The 25917-nt window shown below is 46.6% G+C and overlaps 2 protein-coding genes across 8 annotated transcripts in view; both read left to right on the forward strand.

The window, feature by feature from the left end:
- Window positions 1–1432: 1432 nt before the first annotated feature.
- Window positions 1433–22566, forward strand: Ampd1 (adenosine monophosphate deaminase 1). Of its 4 annotated transcripts, NM_138876.1 has the most exon segments (16): window positions 1499–1531; window positions 2777–2788; window positions 5575–5755; window positions 7452–7617; window positions 10539–10704; window positions 12201–12420; window positions 13661–13790; window positions 14762–14956; window positions 15234–15365; window positions 15964–16127; window positions 18114–18240; window positions 18412–18575; window positions 19172–19292; window positions 21555–21728; window positions 21877–21987; window positions 22389–22566. In NM_138876.1, coding segments are annotated over 16 exon segments (2244 nt in total). In that variant the 5' UTR covers window positions 1499–1509; the 3' UTR covers window positions 22548–22566.
- A 2417-nt stretch (window positions 22567–24983) lies between these two features.
- Dennd2c (DENN domain containing 2C) overlaps window positions 24984–25917 on the forward strand; it is a 68204-nt gene continuing 67270 nt past the window's right edge. For 2 of the 4 annotated variants that reach the window (XM_087620030.1, XM_087620020.1), the window contains exon 1: window positions 24984–25170. The gene's annotated coding sequence lies outside the window, so the exon portion shown is untranslated. Of the gene's footprint in view, window positions 25171–25581; window positions 25640–25917 lie in introns of those variants that run through there. The other 2 variants (XM_087620027.1, XM_087620015.1) reach the window with 1 other exon arrangement.

Raw genomic sequence — 25917 nt, forward strand, 5'->3', positions numbered from 1 at the left:
AACTCAGTCCTCTGCAGGCACTCTGACTGCTGAGCCATCTCCAGCCCCAGCTGTTTTTGAAAGAGGAGCAAGAGATCTTCTGAGAGTGCATTCATGGGTGCAGTCAGGAAAATGGGCGCAATATCTAAAGTCCATGATAGTGACAGTTCTGGGAGCCATGAAACGGTTCAGTGGGTAAAGGTGCCTGCAGGAAGCCTGACAACCCGAGGTCCATACCTGGAACTCACATTGTAGAAGAAAAAACTGACTCCCAAAAGTTGTACTCTGATTTTCATATAGCACAAATAAATAAGTAAAATGCAATTTCAAGATTTTTGTGGCACCTATATGTTTGTATGTGCTCTACACAGGTGTGACTACCCTTAGAGAACATGCATTTCCCTAGTACTGGAGTTACAGACAATTGGGAGCTGTCATATAGGTGCTAGGAATTGAACCTAGGAATTTTGCAAGAGCAATAAGTGCTCAACCTCGAAGCCAACTCTAGCTCCCATTTTTCATTAAGCACAAGGAGAGAGCTTCCTGGCCTACATCACAGGATTAGCCCCGATCACCTTTCGCCATTAGAATGAGCATGCTCTCTTTTCTTCATAGCGTCCTTTCTAACCTGATAATATTTTAGAGATTTTGTTTGGTGTTGAACTGGGTTTTCATGTACCCCAGCTGGTCTTAACTTGCTACATAGCTGCAGATGACCATGGATTTATGATCTTCCTGCCTCTGCTTCCTGAGTGCAGGCATTCTCCATGATGTCTGATGTGAAAAAGCATTTTATTGGATTTTATCTGTTAGGATTTAAGTAGAAGCTATATCTTTCTTGCTTGCTATATGCTACTGCCCAGGTCAGTCACAGCTTTCAAACAATGAGGCCACACAACTAGGAAAAGTGTGTGTGTGTGTGTGTGTGTGTGTGTGTGTGTGTGTGTGTAGTGTATATAGTGTGAGTGTGGGTGTGTATGGGAGTGTGTGAGAGTATGGTGTGCGTGACAGAGTGTGTAGCGTATACGTTGCCAGAGACTGTGGGTGTGTAAAAGTGTGTATAAGAGTACATATGGGTAAGAGTGTGCGCTGAGAACTTGATGACCATAACCAGGACATTTACTACAGAAGCCCTCCTGGTGTTGAGGCCTCCTTTTCAGAAGCGCATGACACTGTGCTGTAAGTGGAGTGAAAAATAAACGCAGGGTCACATGGAGTTAAAGAAAAAGGCACACTTGATGAGCCAGCACATAGCATGGTGAGTGTTGAAATTGGATTTCTGGTCAGTACAGCTACTTTTTCTAAAATCCCAAGATAAAGCCTAGAGGCTTCACCTGTTGTTCACTGCTGTCCGAAAGCTATAAATAGGTCTGAAGCTCATCTCCCCTTTTAGCAGGGCAGGGTCAGGTTACAGGGGGCAAAACAAAATAATCAAATGAGTGTCTGGTATGTCACAGAGTCAGTCTGCCATCCCCACAGTCTCTCTCCTTCCTCTGCTGTGCTGTCCTAGAATCCAGGATCCCAGTCACAATGCCTCTGTTCAAACTTACAGGTAGGTGTGCAGAAAGGATTGGAGAACTCAGGGATTTTTTTTCCATATGCAGCCATTCCTTTAACTACCATGTCAGCTTCAGCAACCCTTTATTTAGGCTTCAGAATAGCTTCAGATGTACATGTCAGAGAAAGGCAAACATTTTCAAGTGTTTGCTTGCTTTCTAGTAGAGGGGGGAGGGGTCTTTTCTCAAATTATATCTTTGAATCCCTTAGAAAACTGATTTCATGGCCCAGAGAAGGCTCATCAGCCCTGTACTAGAGATCATGACCGTAGGACAAACATTAGCCCAGACTGTTCCAGTGCTTTTCAGTCCACGCTTGCACTCAGAGGATTTAAAAAAAAATCAGTTGTATGTATGTTTCATTATAGAATGCCAGACATGTGAAATAAAAAGAACCATTACACCAAAAGTTAAAATAATAAACACTCACTTAGGAAAACTAGAAAAATAGGAACTTAAAAAGTCACATAGTCGTGTAGTTCAGGGAACCACTCGACATTTCTGAGTTCAGCGTCTCAGTCTGTGATTTACGCAAGAGTAAAGAAGCTTTTAAGGACTCAGTTGCATTTGCGTTACACCTGTAATTGTGCAGTCTTTGGGGAGGATAGACTTTACCTTAACATAGTGCGACTATTATGTGTTTTACTCCCTTTAAAACCATGTGAAGTGGCTGGATGACATTTGAGTTTTCCTAAGTATCTCCTGGGTTTTTTTAAACCATATTTTACACGTATAAAAGTCCTCTTGACCTTATTTGCAGCTAAAACTTTCTCTGTATATAAAGGGTATTTCCATGTGATTGGGTCTCAGAAACGGTGGTTCGGTGGGTGCTACCCACTTGTTCCATGCTACCAAATAAGCTGGTTTTATTTGCCCAGTTCCAGCATTGTTTGGGAGTTCTAGCCCTCTTCAACGGATTAATCTTTCTTTCCCTTTAAATTTCCATCCTACAAAAAGTACCTTTAGTGGTCAGTAGTGGAGTGTGAGCTTAACATTAGCACACACAAGGCCCCAGGCTCAACCCCCAGCACCACAGCCCTGCAAGAAGAACTTTTTAAAGAGTATTACTATGTGCTTAAGACATGTGCTAGGAAGGACAGGAATGAAAGCATATAGGGACCTTATAAGATGAGCTAGTACCACCCCTGTCTGTGGCGGTCTACCCTGCTTCCCAGAGACCGGGTGCGTGGTCACAGCAGATGGCCAGAGTTGCTCATATGTCTGTCTCATTTGTTTCACAGGTCAAGGAAAACGTGAGTATTTGGGACTATTTTCCTGCCAATTGCAAGTGCCTGTAAACAAAGTGACAGTGTTCCTTAATTTACAAAGGGGCTTATTTCTCAGCAGCGTTTATAAATGGAACCACGCAAAGCTAGTAATGATCACTGATACCCGTAGATAGATGATTCTCGACTCTAGCACAAAAAATATTTTGTAGTGAATTTTTAGGGGGCCAGATAAAACACGATTTTAGATAAAATTAGCTTTAGTTGTGTTTCTGCCTGCTCTCCAATTCTAACTTTCTTTTGCTGACTTATGTGGTTCTGTCTCCAAGTTCCTCTGTAAGATGAGATGTGGCGGGTGGGAGCCTGCAAGCTGGCCTGCCCCACACATGGATAAACTCTGCTGGGAAATAGGCCTGACTTCCGGACCTGTGGGGTGTGGAAGCCAGCATGGAGATCTTTTTCTCAAGAGCTGTATATCTCCTGCATTCGTAATCCCCAGTGTTATGGAGAGCACCACGTGGACTTTAAATATTTCATGTTTGATCTTCATACCAGCATTCCGAGGCTGACTTGTTATTAACGTCCTCCTTTTACAATGATGAACCATGAGGCTCCTGGGGACTGTGGTTTGCCCGAGGCTACCCAGATTCCATTGCACTCCTTCTTACCTTAATCCAGCAGTCAATTTTGCCATTTTATCTTTTCCTTTTCTGTCTGTCCTGAGATAGATGTCCTGTCTCTGAGACACCGCCCCTCAGCTGTCCCATGATCTCAAACAACATGCTAAGAAGGGTCAGTAATTATGTACACGCACCCGAGGCGATTACTTCTCCTTCCTGAATTTGGGTTGTCACCACATCTTATCTATTTACTTTTAAATACTAGTTTCACTTTTTCTTGCCTGAAGTCACCACCATGCCCTGAAGTAGTGGGAAAGGCAGAGCTCTCGAATTAGCGGTCAAATTTCAGCTGCGTTTGCATGGAGTCAAAACAGCTGTCCAATTTTGTGGGACCAAATATCAACCACATCACTTTGGGTCATGACTTGAGAATATAACTTTCAACTGTTGATAGTGGGTTAAAAAGATGCAACCTTAGTAAAAGCTATACTTTTAAACAATGTATGAGCCAAACAGATAGAAACAGATAACAAATGATTGTTCCAGAAGAGCTGGGATGTCACCAGATGGGATTGGGTCTCTGGCATCAATGCCATACTGTCCCTTCCTAAGGTCCCCAACAGCACTGCCACAGGCACAGCGTGACAAACCACTGACACCTCATTCTCATCATCATAACCAACTGACCTATCTCCATTTGCCCTTCATGGCCAGCATGTAACTTCCCCCTGCCACTCATCTCCTGGGTGCCCGTGATGCTAGGGGAGGAATGATGCTATTTCTAGGGGTCAGCTGGTGGTGGGCTGGGGAGGCCTCAGCATCACTTACGTCTGCTTAGTGTTCCATTTGCTTGGCCGTGGGCTTGCCAATGAACGACTAATAGCTTCCAAGCACGCTTCTCAGTTTCTGGAGGTGTTGGAGTGTGACAAGGCAAATGAGTGTTCAAGGTTCAAGTAACACTGTCTTCCCTGTTACCTCTGCCACTGCAAGCCAGGATTTTAATCTAGTCACCTGACAGCATTGCTGACATTACGAATCACTTGCTCTCATTCCTAATGGATGCTTTATCCCATATGCTCATAACTACACATCATCCTTAATGGCCGGAAGTCAACCAACTGTGAACTTGCCTGGCACTGCCGAATTACCTCATTCAGCTTAATCTGAAACTTTGTTTTCCTTGAAGGGTTTCCACACACTTTATGTCACAACAGCCTGGAGAGCGAGGTTGGGGTGGTGTTAGTGCCCTCACTTAACATGTAGGGAAACGGAAACAGAGCTGGGTGAGGGAGTTGGTAAGCACAGGGCTTGAACTTGTTATCCACTCCATCTGATTGAAAACGACCACCTTTTGGAGGCCTGCACAGACCCTGGCACAGAGGCCACCCTCGCTGGGTTGTTTGCTCTGCCATCTCCATGGCAAGCTTCTGCGAAGTCTTGCTACAGTAGCTGACTCTTCGCTGTTCTCATTTCTGCTACAGTAGCTGACTCTTCGCTGTTCTCATTTCTGCTCACCCGCTCTTTTCTGGGAGTACCAAAAGGCTCCTAGAAGTGCAGGAGTGGGTTGGGAGATGGCTGTGAGCTGGGCATGTAGAGAAGACAGTGGAACTCAACAGAAAAACAGATATGTTTTTGACCGTCACTGCCCCGTAGGAGGAAACTGGGTCTTACTTTCTGAAGGTTTGGAGATTATGCATTGTCAAGCCAGCGGAGCTCACCCTTGTTTCTTCATTTTAAGAATGGAAAAACTTTGACTTGGTGGTGGTGGTGGTGGTGGTGACTGTGGCAGCGCACGCCTTTAGACCCAGCACTTGGGAGGCAGAGGCAGGTGGATCTGAGTTCCAAGCCAGCCTGGTCTACAGAATGAATTCCAGGGCAGACAGGGATACACAGAGAAACCCTGTCTTGAAAAAAAGAAAGGAAAGCAAAACAAAGCAAACAAACAAAAAGAATGGGAAACATGGGCTGAGTCCAGTCCCTGGATCCCACTCACGTGGTGGGAGGAGAGAGCTGACACCAAAGGTGTGCTCTGTCTCTGTCTGCCTACCTGTCTGTCTCTTTCTCTCCATCTCTCTCTCTGTCTGAGAGAGAGATAGAGGGAGGGAGGGAGGGAGGGAGGGAGGGAGGGAGGGAGAGAGAGAGAGAGAATGGGAAAATGTAGGGTGTCAACTAATGTGTGAAAAACTCTTCTAGAAATTGATGATGCAATGCGTAGCTTTGCTGAAAAAGTATTTGCCTCAGAAGTCAAAGATGAGGGAGGTCGGCACGAGATCTCCCCCTTCGACGTGGATGAGATCTGCCCAATTTCCCTTCGTGAGATGCAGGCCCACATATTCCACATGGAGAACCTGTCCATGTCCATGGATGGCAGGAGGTAAGTGTGGCACCTTGGGACCGACTGTGGTGGCTCCTGAAGGAAGGTCTCTGTCTCAGTGCGGGTAACACGGAAAGGAAGAACTCTGCCAGGGTTCCAAGTTCTTCTTCCTCTTCTTTGCATAGGTTAGGGTGAGATACTAGTGACAGAAAAAAAGAAAACAGTCCCCTCCTGCCCTTGTCTACATCGTAAGCTAAATAAAGATTTTCTATCACCCCAGGAAGAGAACTGGAGCCTCCAAAGTGGGCGGACAGCTGCAGTAAGCACTTTCAACATAGACATAGTTGGCATGGGAACTGGAACTCAAATGCCTTGTCTTCAGGCATGTCCCCTAGTCAACAGCAGTGCTGCTCTCTGAACTACTTTCCAGCAAGTCTGAGGGCACCTTGGCCTTGGGGGGACACATCTTCATCTCTGCCCACACTGCACCTGTCATGAATGTTACCCTTCCCCCAGGAGTTATCAGAGATCTTTATGAAGAAGTTATTTGCCTCTATTTCACTCCCTGTTGCTCTTTACCACACAGTCCTCAAGCTTGCAGCGCTCCCCCATCCCACTGGTCTCCTCATGCTGTCTTTTTCTTGGTTTTATACCTTTAAAGGACAAACAGCAAATCGTCTCCTTTGAGATCCCCTGAAGAACCTCACCCAGGGTCTAGTCTCTCCTCAAAGTAGAAACTCAAAATCCAAACCCAAAAAAAACTGTCCATATAAGGAAACTGTATCAGCTGGGAGTGGTGATGCACATCTTTCATCCCAGGACTCAGGAGGGTAAGGCAGGCCGATCTTTATGAGTTCAAGACTAGCCTGATCTACAAAGTGAGTTAGCCGGGACTACACAGAGAAACCAAGTCTGAAAAAAAATCAAAAACCCAACCAAAATAGCAACAACAAAACCAACAGGAAAGAAAGAAAACAGTATCAATAAAATTTTTAATACCGTGTAAGATATTTGAGATGCGTTACATCTCACAGAAATCCTATAAGGTAAATAGCTGCCATAGCTTGTCAATATTGTGACAAAACACCTAAACACGTGGACTTAAAGGAGGAATTTGAGCTTTATTTGAGCTCAGAGTGTCAGGATTTTCAGTCCACAGTCAGTTGACCCTGTTGCTTTGGGCCTGTGGTGATGGGGGTGGGCATCACAAAGTTGATTGTTTTATGGCAAGAAGAGGGAGGAGGGTGGAGGGAGGAGGGTGGAAGGAGGCTCAGGGTCTCAGTGTTCCCTTCAAGAGCATGCCCCTGGTAAGGACCTCATTTCAGACGTGACTGTAACAGAACTCCCTAGGGTATGGTATTGTACTCCCAGGGAATGGAAGTTCATAGACTTTAAGGCACATGAGGACAATGACACAGGATACAGCTGCCATCACCCACATTCACTGTAACAGCTGCACTGCCACTTCTATTCATACCAGACCATTCTAGAAGAAGGATGTTATGTTGAAGGCCTTCTAATATATTCCCTCAGGTCCCCAGTACTAAAAGAAGCCATCGAATTTGCTGGATTCTTTCTTTTCCCACTATCATAGTATCTTGCTTCTGACAACAAGTCCATATTTTATTTATTTATTTATTTTACTGTTTTTGGCCTCAAAATAAACCAGAATAGTGAAAAATCCATTTATTATGATGGGACTCCTGAGGAGGATCAAGCTAATTTTTCTTTTTTTCTTTGTTTACTTCAAACCCAGGAAAAGGCGCTTCCAAGGACGGAAGACTGTTAATTTGTCCATTCCGCAAAGTGAAACGTCTTCTACCAAACTGTCCCACATTGAAGAATTTATTTCTTCATCCCCGACCTATGAGAGTGTGCCTGACTTCCAGAGGGTGCAGATCACTGGTGACTATGCCTCTGGGGTGAGTCATACTTGCCGTGCCAATGTCCCCAGACGAACACTCGTAGCTCCACGCCGTCTTCCCTCCCTGTGCAGATGCTGCTTGCCTCTCTTGCCATGCTTCCTCTGCAACTCAGTCCTACTGCTGAACGTCAGTGACGTTTCTGTGCTGCTCCATCATCCCACACAGCGCCCCCTTTATCCGGTTTACTAATACAGTGACAATGTGAAGAAGGATCCCTGTAGATAACCCAGACTACAGTGGACAGACTGGGCAAAAGGACCAAAGGGAGCAGCAAGGAAGAACACTTTGTTCTAGCTGACTGTACCCTAAAGTAAAAACAGAGCTGAGGGGCTGACCGGGGAGGGCACTGCAGGTGAACTGAGTTTGCCAAGGAGGCTAGAGACCTGAGTCCAGCCCCAGCTGCCACATGGCGGAAGGAGAGAGACAACTTGTGCAATTGTCCTCTGATCTCCATATGCACAGCATGGCAATTCCACAAACAAACAACAAACAAACAAACAGGGGAATCTAGTGGAGAGGGTGCTGGAGGAATGGCTCAGCAGTTAAGAGAACCTGGGTTCAGTTCCCAGCACACACGTGGTGGCTTCCAACTGTCTAGGATTTCAGTCCCAAGGAACGCAATGCCTTTCTTCCCCCACCCCAGATCATGATTGTGGTCGCACACACACAAGCAAAACATTCCCACACATAAGAAAAAGAGAAAAAGAAAATTCCAAGGAGGCCCTTGTCTTTAGAGCTTATAAAGTCTGGGTTTGTTGAAGTAGCTTACACAGCAGGTGTCCAAGGAGTGGATTTCAGTATGTCCCAGGGAAACTGAACTCATGTTACTTACAATGTGCCCTACTTGTCTTGTCCCAACAGTTGGCCACTTAATAAATCTCCGCCACAGGGACTTGCAGCATCAGCATCACATCGGTGAAGCTGCGATCGAGCGCTCAGTCTCTGCTCCAAATCTGGGTTCAGTGCCAATGCTGAGCCCCTGTCTCATGTAACTGACCCAGGCAGGGTGGGGCTCAGGGTGCTGACATGCAAGCCACTCTTGTTTGTTTATTTTCTTCAGTATGGCAACCAGGGTGCTCGGCAAACGGCAGGCGCCGATGGTAAAGAGCTGACGTGAAATTTCATGATAAAATGGTAAATCCGTGGTAAACACAATTTGGAAAACTCCAGAGTTCAAAGCTTAAAGCTCAGAAGACACACTTGGCAGCCATAGGCTTTGTAGACACGAGAACAGAAAAAGGAGAGAAGATGTACAGAAGTCAGGGAAGAGTGACCCCACACCAGAGGCCTGGGCCTGGGGTCTTGTGGCTTCACTTAGCGGCTGATAAGGCTAAACTGCAGAGCAGTGTTCCACTTGGCTGTGCTCTGTAGCCAACAGGGGCTTCCTCAGAATGTAAGCACAGAGATGAGGAGGGGCGTCTCAGGACTAACGTCTCAGGGCCTATGGAACCTGATAAGTAATTGACAATTTAATTGACCCTTATCAATAAGGGCCTTATTGCATCTAGGCCTTAAATGCTAAGGCGCTGAGGGCTGGAATGCAGGTGAGTAGAAACCCACCCTAACCTGTGAGGAGCTGATAGAACAGTGTCTTTGGAAACTGAGCCTCAGACCTAGGCTCGCTCTGGGTTCTTTGGGCTAATGCAAGCTTTTAAAATAGACAGTGTGAGCTGTCTGGCTGTGACATATGCCACCCTGCCGATTGCCAGGGTTCATTCTCAGACCTGACTGGATGGGTGTCTCCTTCCTCACCAGCTCCATATGTCTGTGTCATTCCCTGAGTTGCACAGTCAGCGGAAGAGGACCTGCCGTAGAGGAGGACCCCACTCCAGTCAAGGAGATACCAACCAGCAGCTGCACTCCCCTGATAGAACTCTAAGTGAGCTCTCAAAATAGCCACACCAGTCAGGATCTGCCATCCGTATCTCCAGCCTTTGAGACCACACTCAGGTTGTTCCCAGAGAGAAGGTCTTTGGGGCTCTGATAATACAGGGACCTGGAGGTAAGGCAGGGCATCTCCAGCAGCTCGAACCAAGCTTTAGTCTAGATGCTGCCTCATCTTGGACAGAGACAAAACTCTCTAAGACTATCTAAGAAAGTGGGCATGGTGACACATGTCTGTAATCCTAGGAAAGATGAGACAGGAATTTGAGGCCAGCCTGGGCTACATGGTGAGTTCAAGACACTGTCTCAAAACTTTTTTTTAAAAGCTAGGCATGTTGTCTCAGACCTATAACCCTGCACCAGGGTGGTAGAGGTAGAGGGAGTTTAGAGTCATTCTTAGCAACATAGTAAGTTGGAGGCCTGCCTGGCTACATTAGACCTTGTTTCTAAAGCAAGGAGATAAGGAATTGGAGGTCAGCCCCAGCTATAAAGTGAGACCCTGACTTAACTGGCCCTCGTCAATAGTCAATACAATTTGACAGATGAGTACTGTGTTCAGAAGTTTACATTTTATTTTATTGTTTTTTTTAGACAAGACCTCGTCTTAGAATGCCTGTGTAGATCAGGCTGACCTTGAACTTATAGCCTCAGCCTCCCAAATGCTGGAATTAGAGGCATGTGCCATCACATCCAATTTCAGAAGTATGTACTTTCAATATGCAAATACCACATAAAAGGAGGAACACATATGCAATGGTAGAATGGGTTCTTTCTTTTTTTAATGTTTATTTATTGTATATGTATACACTATAGCTGTCTTCAGACACACCAGAAGAAGGCATCAGATCCCATTACAGATGGCTGTGAGCCACCATGTGATTGCTGGGAATTGAACTCAGGACCTCTGGAAGAGCAGTCAGTGCTCTTAACCACTGAGCCATCTTTCCACAGCACACAGGAAAGCCAGAACTATGAGAAATCAGCTGACCACTTTCCAGAGTCTCACAGGCTTAGCTCTGATACTTTCTTGGCAGGTAACTGTTGAAGACTTTGAGGTGGTTTGTAAAGGTCTCTATCGGGCTTTGTGTATACGAGAGAAATACATGCAGAAGTCATTCCAGAGGTTCCCCAAGACCCCCTCCAAGTACCTGAGGAACATCGACGGCGAAGCTTTGGTAGCAATCGAAAGCTTCTATCCAGGTAACTTACTCTCTCATGAATGTAAGGAGTATAGCTTTAGGTTTATCTACTAAGTATGAGTTTGTTTTGTTTTTGTTTCTTTCTTGAGACAAGCTTGCTCTGCATAACCCTGGCTGTCCTGGAGCTTGCTTTGTAGACCAGGCTGGCCTCAACTCAAAGATTCATCTGCCTCTGCCTCCCAAGTGAGTGCTGGAACTAAAGTGGTGGCCACCAATGCCCAGCATTAAAGACAAACTTTAGTGTTTTTAGACTATCAGTGACCCAGTCTTAAAGTCACTTGATTTGGCCCTTATAATACCTCTCTTCAGGATCTCTGAAACCCCAAGTTAGACCTGTGCATCTCCTAGTCTCAGTGGTTGTGGAGGTGTCCTAATTACTAGGCTACGACTCAGCCTCCCTCTCTTTCATCCCATCCTCTCTCTTCTGGTTATTAAAGCACGGTTCCAAGCACATTACTTTCCTGATTAAAAAAATGTCCATGCTCCCCATCCCCTCCCTACATAGCCAGTCAGAATCACCTGCCTCCATCCAAAAGGCATTTCAGCCCTTGAGGCTCCTGCTTGCTCACTTAACCTATTTCTAAACTGAAGACTTCTATCCCTGCCCCACCGTCCACACCCCCAGTCTTTGTTCTGGATGGGAGTGTTTGTGACAGGATCTCAAGTTACCCAGGTTGGCCTCCAAACTAGATTTGTAGCTGAGAATGTTCTTGAACTCTTTAACCCTCCTCTTCTCCCACCTTCTCAAGTTTATGACTTATAGGCTAGCATGCCATTCATCCCCAGATTGAGTTTGGAAGCCTTTCTAGATCTCCCTGTAGTTCAGCCCCATCCTGCAGTTCTGTTGCTAGGTTTCTCCCCATCTCTGGTTTGCCTTTTACCTTGCTTAAGTCACCCTAAATCCACAGGTCTAGAGTCAACCTAAGTCTTCAGGGAGCAGACGGAATTCCATCGTTTCTCTCTCTCTCTCTCTCTCTCTCTCTCTCTCTCTCTCTCTCCCCTCCTCCTCCTCCTCCTCCTCTTCCTCCTCCTCCTCCTCCCTTCTTCCTCCCTTCCTCCTCCCTTCCCTTCTCCTCCTCCTCTTTCTTCCCCAAGCCCCACTTCTCCTTCCCCTCCTCCCCTTCTTCTTTTCATGGGGAAGGGTTTTTAAAGACAGGGTTTCACTGTGGAGCTCTGACTGTCCTGGAACTTGCTCTGTAGACCAGGCTGGTGATGGTACATGATTTTAGTCCCTCCCTTCGTGAGGCATGAGGATTTTAAGAGTATGTGTTTTAGGCCAGCCTGGCATACATAGCAAGTTCCAGGGCAGCCAGGGCTACATAGTGAGACCCTGCCTTTTTAAAAAAAAAGACAAGTTAACTAATGTTGGATAATTATAACCAATGAAGTCTGAGATGACAAACTAATGATGCGATTTGCTGTATTTCTTATTTGGTTATTTTTACATGGTCATTCGTCCTATGTGCTGATCTATAACTCTGTGTTTTATTGAAAAAGTATTTACCCCTCCTCCGAAGAAGGGAGAAGACCCCTTTCGCAGAGAAGACCTTCCCGAAAACCTGGGCTATCACCTCAAGATGAAGGGTGGTGTGATTTACATCTACCCTGATGAAGCAGCAGCCAGCAGAGATGAGCCCAAGCCCTACCCTTACCCAAATCTGGATGACTTCCTGGATGACATGAATTTTTTGCTTGCTCTAATTGCACAAGGGCCTGTGTAAGTGTTCACTGAGATCTAAACACTAGCAACCAGTGTCACGATGATCAGAGGAATGCTTATTATGCTCACCTTGTCCAAATACTGCATTCAACTCCTTTCTTTATTCCTTGCAAGAGCCTTATGCATGCATGCATCTATCTGTCTGTCTGTCCGTCCATCCATCCATCTGTCCATCTATCTGTCTGTCTGTCTGTCTATCTATCAATCAATCAATCATCTATTTATTTATTTGAGGTGTCTCAAGTGGCCCAGGCTAACATCAAACTTACTCTGTAGTCCTGACTGACCTTGAACTTCTATCCTCGTGCCTCTATTTCCCAAGGCTAGGACTGCAGGCTTGCACTGTCATTTGCAGTTTACACAGTGCCAGGGATTAAACACAGGACTTCTTACATGCTAGGCAAGCATTCTATCAGTGGAGCTACAGCCCTACTCTTTTTTTCTTTACATTTTATTTTATTTCATCATCATCATCATCATCATCATCATCATCATCATCATCATCATCATCATCATCATTATTTTTTGAGACAGGGTTTCTCTGTGTAGCCCTGGCTGTCCTGGAACTCACTCTGTAGCCCAGGCTGGTCTTGAACTTAGAGAGCCCCCGCCTCTGCCTCCTGAGTGCGGATCTCAGGTGTGTATCACCATCACTGCCTGGCTTATCTTTTTTTAATTATGTGTATATGCCAGTGTCTGTGTGTGAGTTGTGCATGTGAGTGCAGATTCTGTGGTGGCCAGAGGTAAGTGATCTGCTGGCCCGGTGGTTACAGGTGAAGTTGTGAAATGCTACATATAGGTGCTAGGAACCAAACTCAGGTCTTCACTGCAGAGCCATCTCCCCAGGGTTCCCGCTACCCTGAATACCTTAACTACAGCATAAGGAGCTGAAGCATCTGAAAGGTGAGGGAGCCCGTAACTAGCTCAATGTCACACAGTGCTGAACCAGGAAGATGCCCAAGTCTACTGACACCACAGCCAGGGCCCTTACCATTGACCTACACAGTCCTCATAGATTTTTAAATGCCATTCCTAGTCCTCCTTCATTATTATACCCAGCTTTGACTGAAAGCTGGGTGCTTTGCAGTGGGATCAACTATGGAAGAAACCTGTTCCTGCAACGATTTCCTCTTATGGGTGAGAAGAGTCCTGGAGGCTTCTTTGAAATTGTTAACCATTTTCCCTACATGTCCAGAAAGATGTTTAGACATCTATCCTGTGTGTTTACTTTTCACAGGAAGACTTACACTCACCGCCGTCTGAAGTTCCTCTCCTCCAAGTTCCAGGTCCATCAGATGCTGAATGAGATGGACGAGCTAAAGGAGCTGAAGAACAACCCCCACCGGGACTTTTATAACTGCAGGAAGGTGAGCGTGTCAGACTTTTATAACTGTAGGAAGGTGAGTGTGTCAGACTTTTATAACTGCAGGAAGGTGATCCTGTCAGCTCAGAGCTGCTCAGAGGGAAACACAGGTGCAGAGACTGCTGAGGGACCAGATGACATTTGCTGAGGAACTTACAACTTTTGCAAATTACATAGGTTTTAGTGAAGGCAGGTAAATTATATCTAGCAGATTTGAAGTGCCATGCTGTTGCTTGTCTAAGAGACAAAGAAGGAAAGAAAGAGAGAGAGAGGTGGGGGAAGGAAAGGAGAGAGGAGAGGAGAGGAGAGGAGAGGAGAGGAGAGGAGAGGAGAGGAGAGAGAAGAGAGGACACAGGGAAATTATAATTAGGAAGAGAAAGCCACTGGGAAGAAGCTAAGTGGCAGAGAGATTGCCCAACTTGAGGTATGCAAGGCCCTGGGTTTGGGGCCCAGAACTTCAGAAATATAACTGTAGAATAGAAACCCCAAACCTTGAAGAGTTACTACTTCAAGCTTGGGAGATCTTCCTCCTCACCACCATCCAGATGTTTTTTTGAAGCAGGGTCTCGGGTAGCTCAGCCCTCAAACTTGATGTCTATTTGAACATGACTTTAACCTCCTGATCTTCCTGCCTCCTCTCTAGGGCTGAGATTTGGCTGGGATTACAGGCATATGTCAGTGTATCCAACATAATTTCAATCTTAACTTCTTTGGGTGGAAAAGCCGTGATAGCATATTGGGTGCTGATGTTTGAGAAAAGCAAGCATCTTCCTTGCATCCCGCTAACTGGCTCACACTGTTGCACAGGTGTATAGAGGACACAAACGGGTCCCCTGGGCCATGTCTACCGACTATCAGTTCTCGCCATTATCTGCCTCTCCCTCCTTCTTCAGTGGGGTCTGCAGGACTTGTGGCCACTGACAGTGGCATACAGAAGGCTAATGCTGCATTTTCCTTCTCTGAATGTGTGCATAGGTGGATACTCACATCCACGCAGCTGCCTGCATGAACCAGAAGCACCTGCTGCGCTTTATTAAGAAATCTTACCATATTGATGCTGACAGAGTGGTCTACAGCACCAAAGAGAAGAACCTGACCCTGAAGGAACTTTTTGCTCAATTAAATATGCATCCATATGACCTGACTGTTGACTCTCTGGATGTTCATGCTGTAGGTTGGGAGGCGCTCCTTTTACTCGCTCTATTGACAGAGAACCCCAGATATCCCAGGCCATCCCTCCCTTAGCACATCCCTCTCAGCTACCTTAGCTACTGTGATGGCTGAAAGTACCCCTGATGAGTTTTGAGGTATCACTCACCCTGAACTTCATTCTTGAAGCCCATCTCTTTCCCTGACATCAGCCTCCTGTTCCACTTGGTCGCGCCTGGGGACTATGCTTCCAGGAAGCTCAGATCATCAAAGCTTCTGCTCTGGTTTCCTCATTCAGGGACGGCAGACGTTCCAACGCTTCGATAAGTTCAATGACAAATACAATCCGGTGGGTGCGAGTGAGCTTCGGGACCTCTACCTAAAAACAGACAACTACATTAACGGAGAGTATTTTGCCACTATCATCAAGGTGAGGAAAAAACACTGCCTGAATACGGTTTGTGAATAGGGGAGGAGAGAAAGGAAGGCAGGAAAGAGGGAAGGGAGGGAGGGGAAAGAAGGGGGAGGGGGAGGGGACACAGAGGAGGGAGGGATCGTTGGGGAAATGTCTCTGTTTCCAGGGTAGAGAAGTTAAGGTGTAAGTTAAGGTGTTAAGGTGTAAGGTGTAAGTTAGGGGATAAGGACCTGGCCTGAGGTTTGAGCAGAGTTAGGGGTGTCTCATGTGTGTTTTAAGAAGCAAGAGTAGCACGTGGGGCCAGGGCTGCCCTAGGGAGCGGGGTGGGGGTGGGCGTGGGGTTTGGGGTGGCAGTGTATATACAGCTGCACTCGTCTCGCCGCCCTCATGGTGATCTTGTCATCCTTGTCTGACTCTTGCCTCTGGTTTCTGTCACTGCTGAAGAGTCTTTCGTCCTCACTCAATCCTCGGCTCTCTGTTCCCTTAGCTCTTGGATAATTTCTCTCCCTCCCTTCCATATTTACATGACTCCTCTTCCTAAATCTGACTGGTCTAGACCTCTGGGGGGACTTGTGGGAAATTCTGGCTTTGGATCTCTCTCTTGGATTTGCAGGAGGTGGGTGCAGACCTGGTGGACGCCAAGTATCAGCATGCGGAGCCCCGCTTGTCCATCTACGGTCGCAGTCCAGATGAGTGGAGCAAACTCTCCTCTTGGTTTGTCGGCAACCGTATTTATTGCCCCAACATGACATGGATGATCCAAGTCCCCAGGATCTAGTATGTATCTGCACCTTCCCCATGGGGGGGGGAGGGGCCTCTGAAGCTCATTTTCCTCTTCCTGCCTCTGCTTCCACCTGAACCAGAAAGTTAGGGCTCATTTACACAAAAGTCAGCTCGGCTGAAAGGGCTAACTGGGAAGCAGCTCCAGAATATCTCTGTCTCTGTCTGTCTCTGTCTCTGTCTCTGTCTGTCTCTGTCTGTCTCTGTCTCTGTCTCTGTCTCTGTCTCTGTCTCTCTCTCTCTGTCTATGTAGCCCAGTAGCCTCAAACGTGAAATCTGCCTCTACCCATCTGACTGCACCACCATACTCACTCAGTTCAGTTTGGTTTTTCAAACTAAAATAAGGACTAGTATGTATTTTCGCCAGGGGCAAATTCTTCCTTAGTTCTTACTCTAAGTAATAGCAAAGCTCGAGTAAGGACCATGTACACATTACACCAGTCTTCTCTGTTCGAGTAAGAACTGTGTACACCACACACTGGCCTTGTCTGTGTTCCCTTCATTCTTTGCCAAGTTTGTCTGTACTGCACTGGCATATAACTTTTAATTTTTTTTTGATATAGAATCTCTCTCTATAGTCCTGGCTGGCCTGGAACTTTCTATGTAGATCAAACTGGCTTTCAATTTGAGATCTGCTTACCTCTGCCTCCTAAGTGCTGGGAGTAAAGGCCTGTATCACCATACCTGGCTCTTTATTTTTAGTTTTGAGACGAGGCTCTTACTATATAGCCCAGGCTAGAATCGAATTCATAATCCACCTGTTTCTGTCTCCTGAATGCTAGGATTACAGAATTGTGCCACCAAGTCAGAATCGAATTATAGTTGTCTTGTGTCTGAACCTTTACCGTCACTGGCCAATTCACCCACACGAGCCCAAGCTCTTTATAATCAGAGGATTTCTCAGTATTGCTGCTGGAGAAGTACTCTCTTCCCTGTCACAGACAGTCACTCTTTGCCTGCAGGGATGGCGTCTCTCCTATGCGCAGTTTCATTGATCTTTTATCTGACTTGCATCCGTACACACTCTCTGGCAACCGGCAACCCACTCTGTATGTGCCCGCACTGAGACTGGGGAGATGGCTCAGCTGGTAAAGTGTTTGCTTCATAACCATGAACCTCTGAGTTCAGATCCCTCAAAACACCTAGACATCGCACCTAATGTATTGTGTTGTTGCCAGGATTAGTGTAGCTAATAATTTTTGGCTACTTAGAAAAAAATTGGCATATACACAATGGGTAATTTATTATTACCACAGGGTGAAGTATATGTGTGTGTGTGTGTGTGTGTGTGTGTGTGTGTGAGAGAGAGAGAGAGAGAGAGAGAGAGAGAGAGAGAGAGAGAGAGAGAGACTCTCTTCAAGTCCTGGAATTACCAAATTCCAGGCATATGCCACCACTTCTGTCTGGTTTGAACCCCAAGGCAAGCACCCTATCAGCTGAGCTAGATTCCCCAGAGAAGTACTCTTCTTGTTAATGCATTGGTGTTTTGCCTACATTTGTGTCTGATGCATGAGGGTGTCAGATTCCTTGGGACTAGAATTACAGACAGTGTGAGCTGACATGTGGGTGCTGGGAATTGAACCAGGGTCCTTTGGAAGAGCAGCCAGTGCTCTTTAACCACTTAGTTATTTCTCTAGCCCCCAAGAAGTACTTGGGATAGCCATTCCTGTTTTCTGTCTTGTGACCACACATGAATTTGATCACTGAGCTCTCTATGACACAATTACTATAGTCCTCAAGCTGGACTCAGTTGTAAAGACCGAGTTTTCTTGCCGCAGAGAGTTTATAGAAGGGCGGAAGTATGTGGTACAGTGCCCAGTCCCATGCCCAGTTCAACCCCAGTTCATGTGTATGCACGGAGAATATCTGGGAGTGGGTGTAGGAGGGATACAACCAGCTCCTTCTCTGGCCCATGACATCTGGCTCCCCCACAGTCGTCCTACTATGCTCTCTCTCCTAAGTTCCCTTCCTTCTTGCCTTTAGTGATGTGTTCCGATCCAAGAATTTCCTGCCACACTTTGGAAAGATGCTGGAGAATATTTTCCTTCCAGTGTTTGAGGCCACCATCAACCCCCAGGCTCATCCAGACCTCAGTGTCTTCCTCAAGCATGTAAGGCTGAGCCTTGGGGCTCTTAACTCCTCCTCACAATCCAGTCGGCCTTGCTGGCCACCACCGACTCTCCCTGCTTATTTACGTCCTTATATTGACTTCTCCTTTGGAGCAGTCTGAGGAGCCTCTGCCCTCAGACTGAACCCACAGCGTGGCTCACTTTTCTGATAGATCACTGGCTTTGACAGTGTGGATGATGAGTCCAAACACAGTGGTCACATGTTTTCCTCCAAGAGTCCCAAACCTGAGGAGTGGACAATGGAAAACAACCCGTCTTACACATATTATGCCTACTACATGTATGCAAACATCATGGTGCTCAACTGCCTGAGAAAGTACGTACGGGAGAAGGGGCCGAAGCTCTGTCCTTTAAACATCTGCTGGTGCGTGTGTTCCACTAACGTGTGTAGTGTGTATTGCTGCAGATGTGCCACGGGGCAGACGGCAGGTCAGAGGATGGCTTTCAGGCCTTGGTTCTCTTCTTCCAGGCTACTGAGGCAGGGCCCCTCCCTCGTTTCTACCAAGCTAGGTTCTAGATGACTGAGAGTTTCCTGGCAGTTCTCGCCCTGGCCCCATCTCACCTCAGGAGTGCTGGGATCACAGATGCATGCCACCGAATCTTGTTTGTTTGCTTTTATTTTACATGTATAAATGTTTTGCCTACATGCATGTCTGTATCTGCGCATCATGTATGTGCCTTGTACCCAAGGAGGCACACACTGAGACTGAAGATGCTCATGCATGAGGTAATGGGCTCCTTGTCTCACCATATCCTCTGCTGCCTCTTTAAAAAACACATATGTTTGTACTTAGGAAGAATTACAGTGAAGAGCTACAATTATGTTTTGCTGGACACGTGGTTGCTGTTCCCTTCCCAAGTGTTAACTCTGCTAATGGATTTTTTTTGTAAATTTCTCTTTCTTTCTCACAGGGAACGAGGCATGAATACATTTTTGTTTCGCCCCCATTGTGGTGAGGCTGGGGCTCTCACTCACCTCATGACAGCCTTTATGATAGCGGACAATATTTCTCACGGCCTGAACTTAAAGAAGGTGAGCTCAGCGCACGCTCTCTCTCCCTCCCTCCCTCCCTCCCTCTCTCTCTCTCTCCCTCCCTCTCTCTCTCTCCCTCCCTCCCTCTCTCTCTCTCCCTCCCTCCCTCCCTCTCTCTCTCTCCCTCCCTCTCTCTCTCTCCCTCCCTCTCTCTCTCTCTTCCTCTCTCTCTCCCTCCCTCCCTCCCTCTCTCCCTCCCTCTCTCTCTCTCCCTCCCTCCCTCTCTCCCTTCCTCTCTCTCTCTCCCTCCCTCCCTCTCTCCCTTCCTCTCTCTCTCTCCCTCCCTCCCTCCCTCCCTCTCCCTCCCTCCCTCCCTCCCTCCCTTCCTCTTCCTCCCTCTCTCTCTCTCTCTCTCTCTCTCTCTCTCTCTCTCTCTCTTTGAGACAGCATCTCATATGACCCCAGGCTGGACTTGAAGCCACTCTATAGTTAAAGATGGTCTTGATTTCCTGATTATCCTGCCTCTACTTCTGACTGCTGGAATTTGAGATTACAGGTGAATATCACCGAGTCAGGCTTGGAATCTCTTTCATTCCTTCCTTCCTTTCTTTTTTGACTTATGTATTTTATTTATGACTACACTGTTGCTGTCTTCAGACACACCAGAAGAGATCATCAGATCTCATTACAGATGGTTGTGAGCCACCATGTGGTTGCTGGGATTTGAACTCAGGACCTCTGGAAGAGCAGTCAGTGCTCTTAACCACTGAGCCATCTCTCCAGCCCCACTCTTTCTTTTTTCTTTCTTTCTTTCTTTCTTTTTTTTTGTTTTTGTTTTTGGTGACAGGGTTTATCTATGTACAGCCCTGCAGAACTGTCTTCATAGACCAGGCTAAATTCAACTGGCAGAAAGATCTACTTACCTCTATGTCCCGAGTGATGGGATTACAAGGGAATCTTTACTTTCTTCGGTGTTTTGAGTGATGGGGAAAAGTTCAAGACAGAGTTTCTTTGTGTATCTCTGTAGACCAGGCTGGCCTTCAGCTCCAAGATCCACCTGCCTCTGCCTCCTAAGTGCTGGGATTGAAGGTACATGTCATGATTCTATATTAGAGCCTGTAACAGATGAACCACAACATCCATTTTCAGTATGAAATGCATTTTGAGCTCAGCAGGGAATCAAAGGTAAGCAGGAAGCACTCCAACTCTATCTCCCCCAGCTGGCATCTGACAATATAATGCTTTCTAATTTTTCCTTGGGTTGAAACGTTCTGGTCAGCTATGAGAATAAGTCCAAGGTATCAGGAGTGAGGAAGGACAGGGCAGATCTCAAGTCCCAGGAAGATTGGGAACATGGGGTGGAATCTATGCTAGATTAGTGGGAAAGATCATAATTCCTTGGAAAGTCAGCCTGTGACTTGGAGAGCAGGACATTTTCATATCAGGGACTACGGAACCCATTTGCTCCCACCAGCCACTGCTGTCTTTTCTCTAGGCCGATATTCAACTTTGCAAGGTTGAAAAAGCGAACAGCTTCACTTGTGCTACTCTGAGTCCTTAGTACTCTTATTGTGAAATGAGGATCGTTGAGCATGATACATCTTGAAGGTTACTAAGGTAACCTTCTATGAGAGTCAGAAGGGGTTCTCTCAAGGTTACCTTGTTAATTGCCCTCAGATATGAATTACCACACATCTCCCGACTTCTGTCTTAGAACTCTCACAGGCAAAGTCAGAGGCAATTGGCTTCCCTTCAGCTACTTTTGCCAGGTTTCTTGTTGTAGCGTGCTTTAAAATGTCTCTGGTAATAGTCATAACTTTCATGTAGAAAAAAAAAAAAGAAAAGAAAGAAAGAAAAGCAAGTTTCGGGGTGAGCTGTGAGGTGTAATCACCTAGATCAGACCATTTTCCTTTGACAACTTAGTAGTCAGATTTTTAAAAGCTGATTTTGCCCAATGCTTCTGAAAGCAATACCAGGACATTCAATTTTAAGTAGTACTTATATTGAAACCTACATCACTGCCTAGGAGATTTAAAGCGAGTGGTACCTTCGTTGAAAGCTAAAGCTTAAGGTTGGCCATGGGATTTATTTGTTTGTCTTTTTGTTTTTCAAAGCAGGGTTTCACTATGTTACCTTGGCTGTCCTGGAACTGAATTTGTAGACCAGGCTGGCCTCAGGCTTGCAGAGATCTACCTACCTCTGCCTGTTTTAAATTGTGGGATTAAGGCGTGTGCCACTGCCACCAGGCAACCGTGGGATTGTTAAGGTTTTACTGTCTGTTCCTGCCCACCATCCTTATTGCTATTCTTACTTTCTTTGCAGAGTCCTGTGTTACAGTACCTATTTTTCTTAGCCCAGATCCCCATTGCAATGTCGCCATTGAGTAACAACAGCCTGTTCCTCGAATATGCAAAAAACCCTTTCTTAGATTTCCTCCAGAAAGGCCTCATGATCTCGCTGTCGACCGATGACCCGATGCAGTTCCATTTCACCAAGGTAGGCATGGAAGTTTAAACAACGCCAGCACGTGATCACTCGCCACCCAGAAACTGAGAGTCAAACCAAGGCTCTTCTGAATCCTTTGTGTAGGGCGTGTATTGTTCCTTTCACTAATGCAACTCCTGATTTATGTGACTAACTACAGGAGCCCCTGATGGAAGAGTACGCCATCGCAGCCCAGGTCTTCAAGCTGAGCACTTGTGACATGTGTGAGGTGGCAAGGAACAGTGTCCTGCAGTGTGGAATTTCTCATGAGGTAGACTTGACCGCACTCACTGTCCTCCTGAGTGTTGGGTCTAGCAATCTGACCACTGAATCATTAGTGAAGCGAGGAAAACACAGGAAAGTACTGTATAAACCGCTTACCGCTGCTATGGATAGGGACTGGAAGACCATCCTGGGCTGGGGTATGGTTCAGTGGTAGGGCACAAGCCTGTGAGGATCTAATTTGAGTCCCTGCCACTCCTCCACCAAGCACTATTCTCTGGCCATGTCTCTACCATTCAAGTTCTCAGGAAGCGTGCACCCGGAGGCACTAGATGGACGACCACTTTTTCCCTTTTGTGTGTGGGTAACATGAGGATTATGGTGGAGGAGTGATCGCTGCCTATCCCGGGGTAAAGAGACACAGAGCCCTCTCTTTCCTTTGTCTTACAGGAAAAAGCAAAGTTTCTAGGCAACAATTACCTTGAGGAAGGTCCTGTTGGAAATGACATCCGAAGGACAAATGTGGCTCAGATTCGCATGGCCTATCGTTATGAAACTTGGTGTTATGAACTCAATTTGATTGCTGAGGGCCTTAAATCAACAGAATGAATAAAGTATGTGAACCGAATAACACTGTGAGTGGGTTTTCATTGAGAATTCGAATCCTCTAGACTTGTTATTGAGACCCTTTTTTTTTTTTTATTATTTTCTTAAGATTTATTTATTTGGGGTTGGGGATTTAGCTCAGTGGTAGAGCGCTTGCCTAGCAAGCGCAAGGTCCTGGGTTCGGTCCCCAGCTCCGGAAAAAAAAAGAAAGAAAAAAAAAAGATTTATTTATTTATCACGAACGAGTGCTCTATCTGCATGTACACCTGCAGGCCAGAAGAGGGCATCAGATCATGTTATAGGTGGTTGTGAGTCACCATGTGGTTGCTGAGAATTGAACTCAGAACCTCTGGAAGAGCACACAGTGCTCTTAACTTCTGAGCCATCTCTCCATCTCTCCGAGACCCTACTCTTTTTTTTTTCCCTCCATCTTTATTAACTTGGGTATTTCTTATTTACATTTCAATTGTTATTCCTTTTCCCGGTTTCCAGGTCAACATTCCCCTAACCCCCGTCCCTCCCCTTCTACATGGGTGTTCCCCTCTTCATCCTCCCCCCATTACCGCCCTCCCGAGACCCTACTCTTGAAATAAGCTAAGTATTGTATTAATTGCTCCACTGATACTCTTTGATTCGGTTCCTGTCACACCTTTGTACAGTAGACATAATTTCTATTTTGTGGACAATGAGCAGATGTAGGTAGATGATGTCCGAGGGATGCTCTTCATGTGGGGCAGCAGCATGTTCATACATTTGAGTGACTCCAGAGTCTGCACGACTTTCAGGCACAACAGATACCAGAGGAAGCCAAGGACATAAGCCACTGACTTAATGCTGAGGAGATGGGCTTTGGGACTCAGGGACCAGAAAACAGTTAAAGCACCTGGAACCATTTACAAGTTCTTTGACAAAGCGTAAGTCAACAGTGGCTTTCTTAGGTAAAGTCAGGCCAGTTGTATGGAAGCTTAGAAAACGAACATTTGTGGAGTAGTGCTGACAGAAGACTTATCCTAGCAGGGGCTTCTTAGCTTGCTGAAGCAGGAGACCTTCGTATCTCAACAGAAATATCCCTGCTAGGTACGGTGGCACACAGCTTCAGTCCTAACACGTTGGAGGTAGAGCTCAAACAAGCCTGGTCTTCATAGTTCCAGGTCAGCCAAAGCTACATAGTGCGACCCTATCTATGGATGATGGATGGTGGATGGATGGAGAGGGAGGAGGGGGAGAGGAGGGTCCTTCAGATTAGGAAGTGACCCAGCTATCCAGGTTATATTTGTTCACACACAGCTGTGTTGCCATCTAGTGGTTGGGTTGATAATTCACTCAGTTTTATTAAAAATGAGGTTATGGACTAAACATAAAGCTATCTTTTGGGGTTTTTTGACACCAAAAGCATAAGGAAGATTTCATTCTACTTTCAAGGTTTTTTTTGCCCCTGAGGCTGTAAAGTGTGTGTGAAGAGAACACTCCTCAAGACACATCACAATGAAATGCGAGCCAATTCCTGCCTGTCTTCACTTTCTGCACAGGTAGCCGTGAGCTTGGGCGTGTCCCTTAGGACATGCTTGCACTAGCTGTGGTGCAAGGCTCCCCTTCTGCATTCTCGAAGTTAAAAATTCTGTTTGATGAATATTTAGCAAGAACCTGATTTTATTTCATGTTGGCTTTCTACAAATTACTAAACATTATTCTCAGACTTAAAGGACACCTTATCACCATTAAGTGTAGCTTCATTTTACCCATGAGAGGGCAGTAGAATGCAGGAATGTGAATTAATTTATTTGCTCATCTTGGCATTCAAATCTTCATTCTGCTAAAGAATCTTCTTGGATGCAAAAATTTCAAACGTAAATCTTCAAAACACTTAAAAACACACAAATTTCATCTCGTACAACTACCTGTGATACTTTCCAAACGGATTAGATTAAATGCCGGGTTTGGTGCCTCAGGACTATGCTGGCACTCCAGAAGCAGAGGTAGGAGGATGAGAAGTTTGGAAAATAATAAAGAACATACATCTGTACACAAAGACGTACACATTAGGTAAGTGGAGTTCATAAAGACCAGCGTTTACAATTTATTTCAAACCACATTCACATTTATTTCCTCACTAGAGTGTTTTAAAGGAGCTGTCAATACTGTCCCTCACGTAGAAAGTAATCCTTTTATTTTCTCTTCCTCATGGTCTTACATGATGCTTTTTTTTTTTTTTTTTTTTTTTTTTTTTTTTTTTTTTATGGTCTTGGTTGAGCTGGCCGGTGACAGTCATCCGTGGTGTGTAATCAAACACCTCTGTGACAGTCTTCTATTTTGGTATCTTTGTGTGAACAAGCCAGGGAAGTTTGGTTACCAGACAGAAGGTCAGATGGAGTGGGTGGGGTAGAGTGGGGCGGGGCGCGGTGAGGTGGAGCAGTTAGATCGTGCTGGGAAATAGGTTCCACTCATCCCAGTCTCGCAGAGTGAAACTGGGCTACTCTTGCAGCAGGCACAGAGCCATGTGCATACCTGAGCAAGATCGTGGGGTAGGGAGCGCTTAAGCGTGAGTCTCAACCGGGTGTGGCAACTTAGTCGGCACCAGGACTAGGCATCAAAGGCATCCGGCTCGGGATTCCAAACCTGGGGCCAGGTGCGTTATCGGCATCTCTCTACTAGCTGACCTTCCGGAGGAAAGTTTGCTCTCCGAGTTGCTTTAGGGTTTTCTTAAAGAACTTGCTGTTTGGCTCCTCTGATTCAACTAGGCTCTGCCTTGCTGTGCGTGTGGTCGCACAAGCCGTAGATTCAGAGACAGAGCTTTGGCTCCAGCCCTGGGCAGGGGCTGCAGCGTGGAACCAGGGCAGTCTAGAGCTCTCTGGTTTTCCGGCGCCCGGGTCAGAGGGACCGCCTGGCGTGGGTTCGGAGCTTCGAGGAGAACCCGGGAGGGGCAGAACCTACTGGGCGAGCTCCGGGGCGTGATCAGGCCGAAAGGGGGCGTGTCTGAGCTTGGGGGCGGGGACTGCGAATTTGCGGGGGCGGGACGAAGAGGTTGGAGCTGCATCCCAGAGGCCGCGGACTCGAGTCTCCGAACACTGCGCGAGGCGGCGTCGCGGCCCAGGCAGGTAGGTTACGGGATGCAGCTGGGGTTTGGGGCAATGGGACCTCCGCCGCTTAGCTGTTGGCATCGCCCCATGGCGTCTAGTGTGTCCGTGGTCAGCCGAGAGCTGGGTACCTCGGGCCAGGGCAAGGCGGGGGTCAGCCTGCGAGCCACAGGCGCGGTCCGGGGCGCAGGGCCGGGGAGCGGGGGCGCTCGCCACCGCGAGGAAACGCGCCTATCAGGGGGTCTTGAACTTGGACGTGCCCGAACGGAGCACTTCAAACCAGCGGTAAATCGTGTGTG

This window comes from Rattus norvegicus, chromosome 2 (genome assembly GCF_021556685.1).
Source record: "Rattus norvegicus strain SHRSP/BbbUtx chromosome 2, alternate assembly SHRSP_T2T, whole genome shotgun sequence".
NCBI classification, from domain to species: domain Eukaryota; kingdom Metazoa; phylum Chordata; class Mammalia; order Rodentia; family Muridae; genus Rattus; species Rattus norvegicus.

Excerpts from the sequence above, each read along its gene's own strand:
- Ampd1 (XM_087616301.1), top strand. The coding sequence starts at position 1,510 with ATGCCTCTGTTCAAACTTACAG. Across the intron at positions 7,618-10,538 it reads CTGGTGACTATGCCTCTGGG|GTAACTGTTGAAGACTTTGA; the intron begins GTGAGTCATACT and ends CTTTCTTGGCAG. Across the intron at positions 14,957-15,233 it reads ACTCTCTGGATGTTCATGCT|GGACGGCAGACGTTCCAACG; the intron begins GTAGGTTGGGAG and ends TTCCTCATTCAG.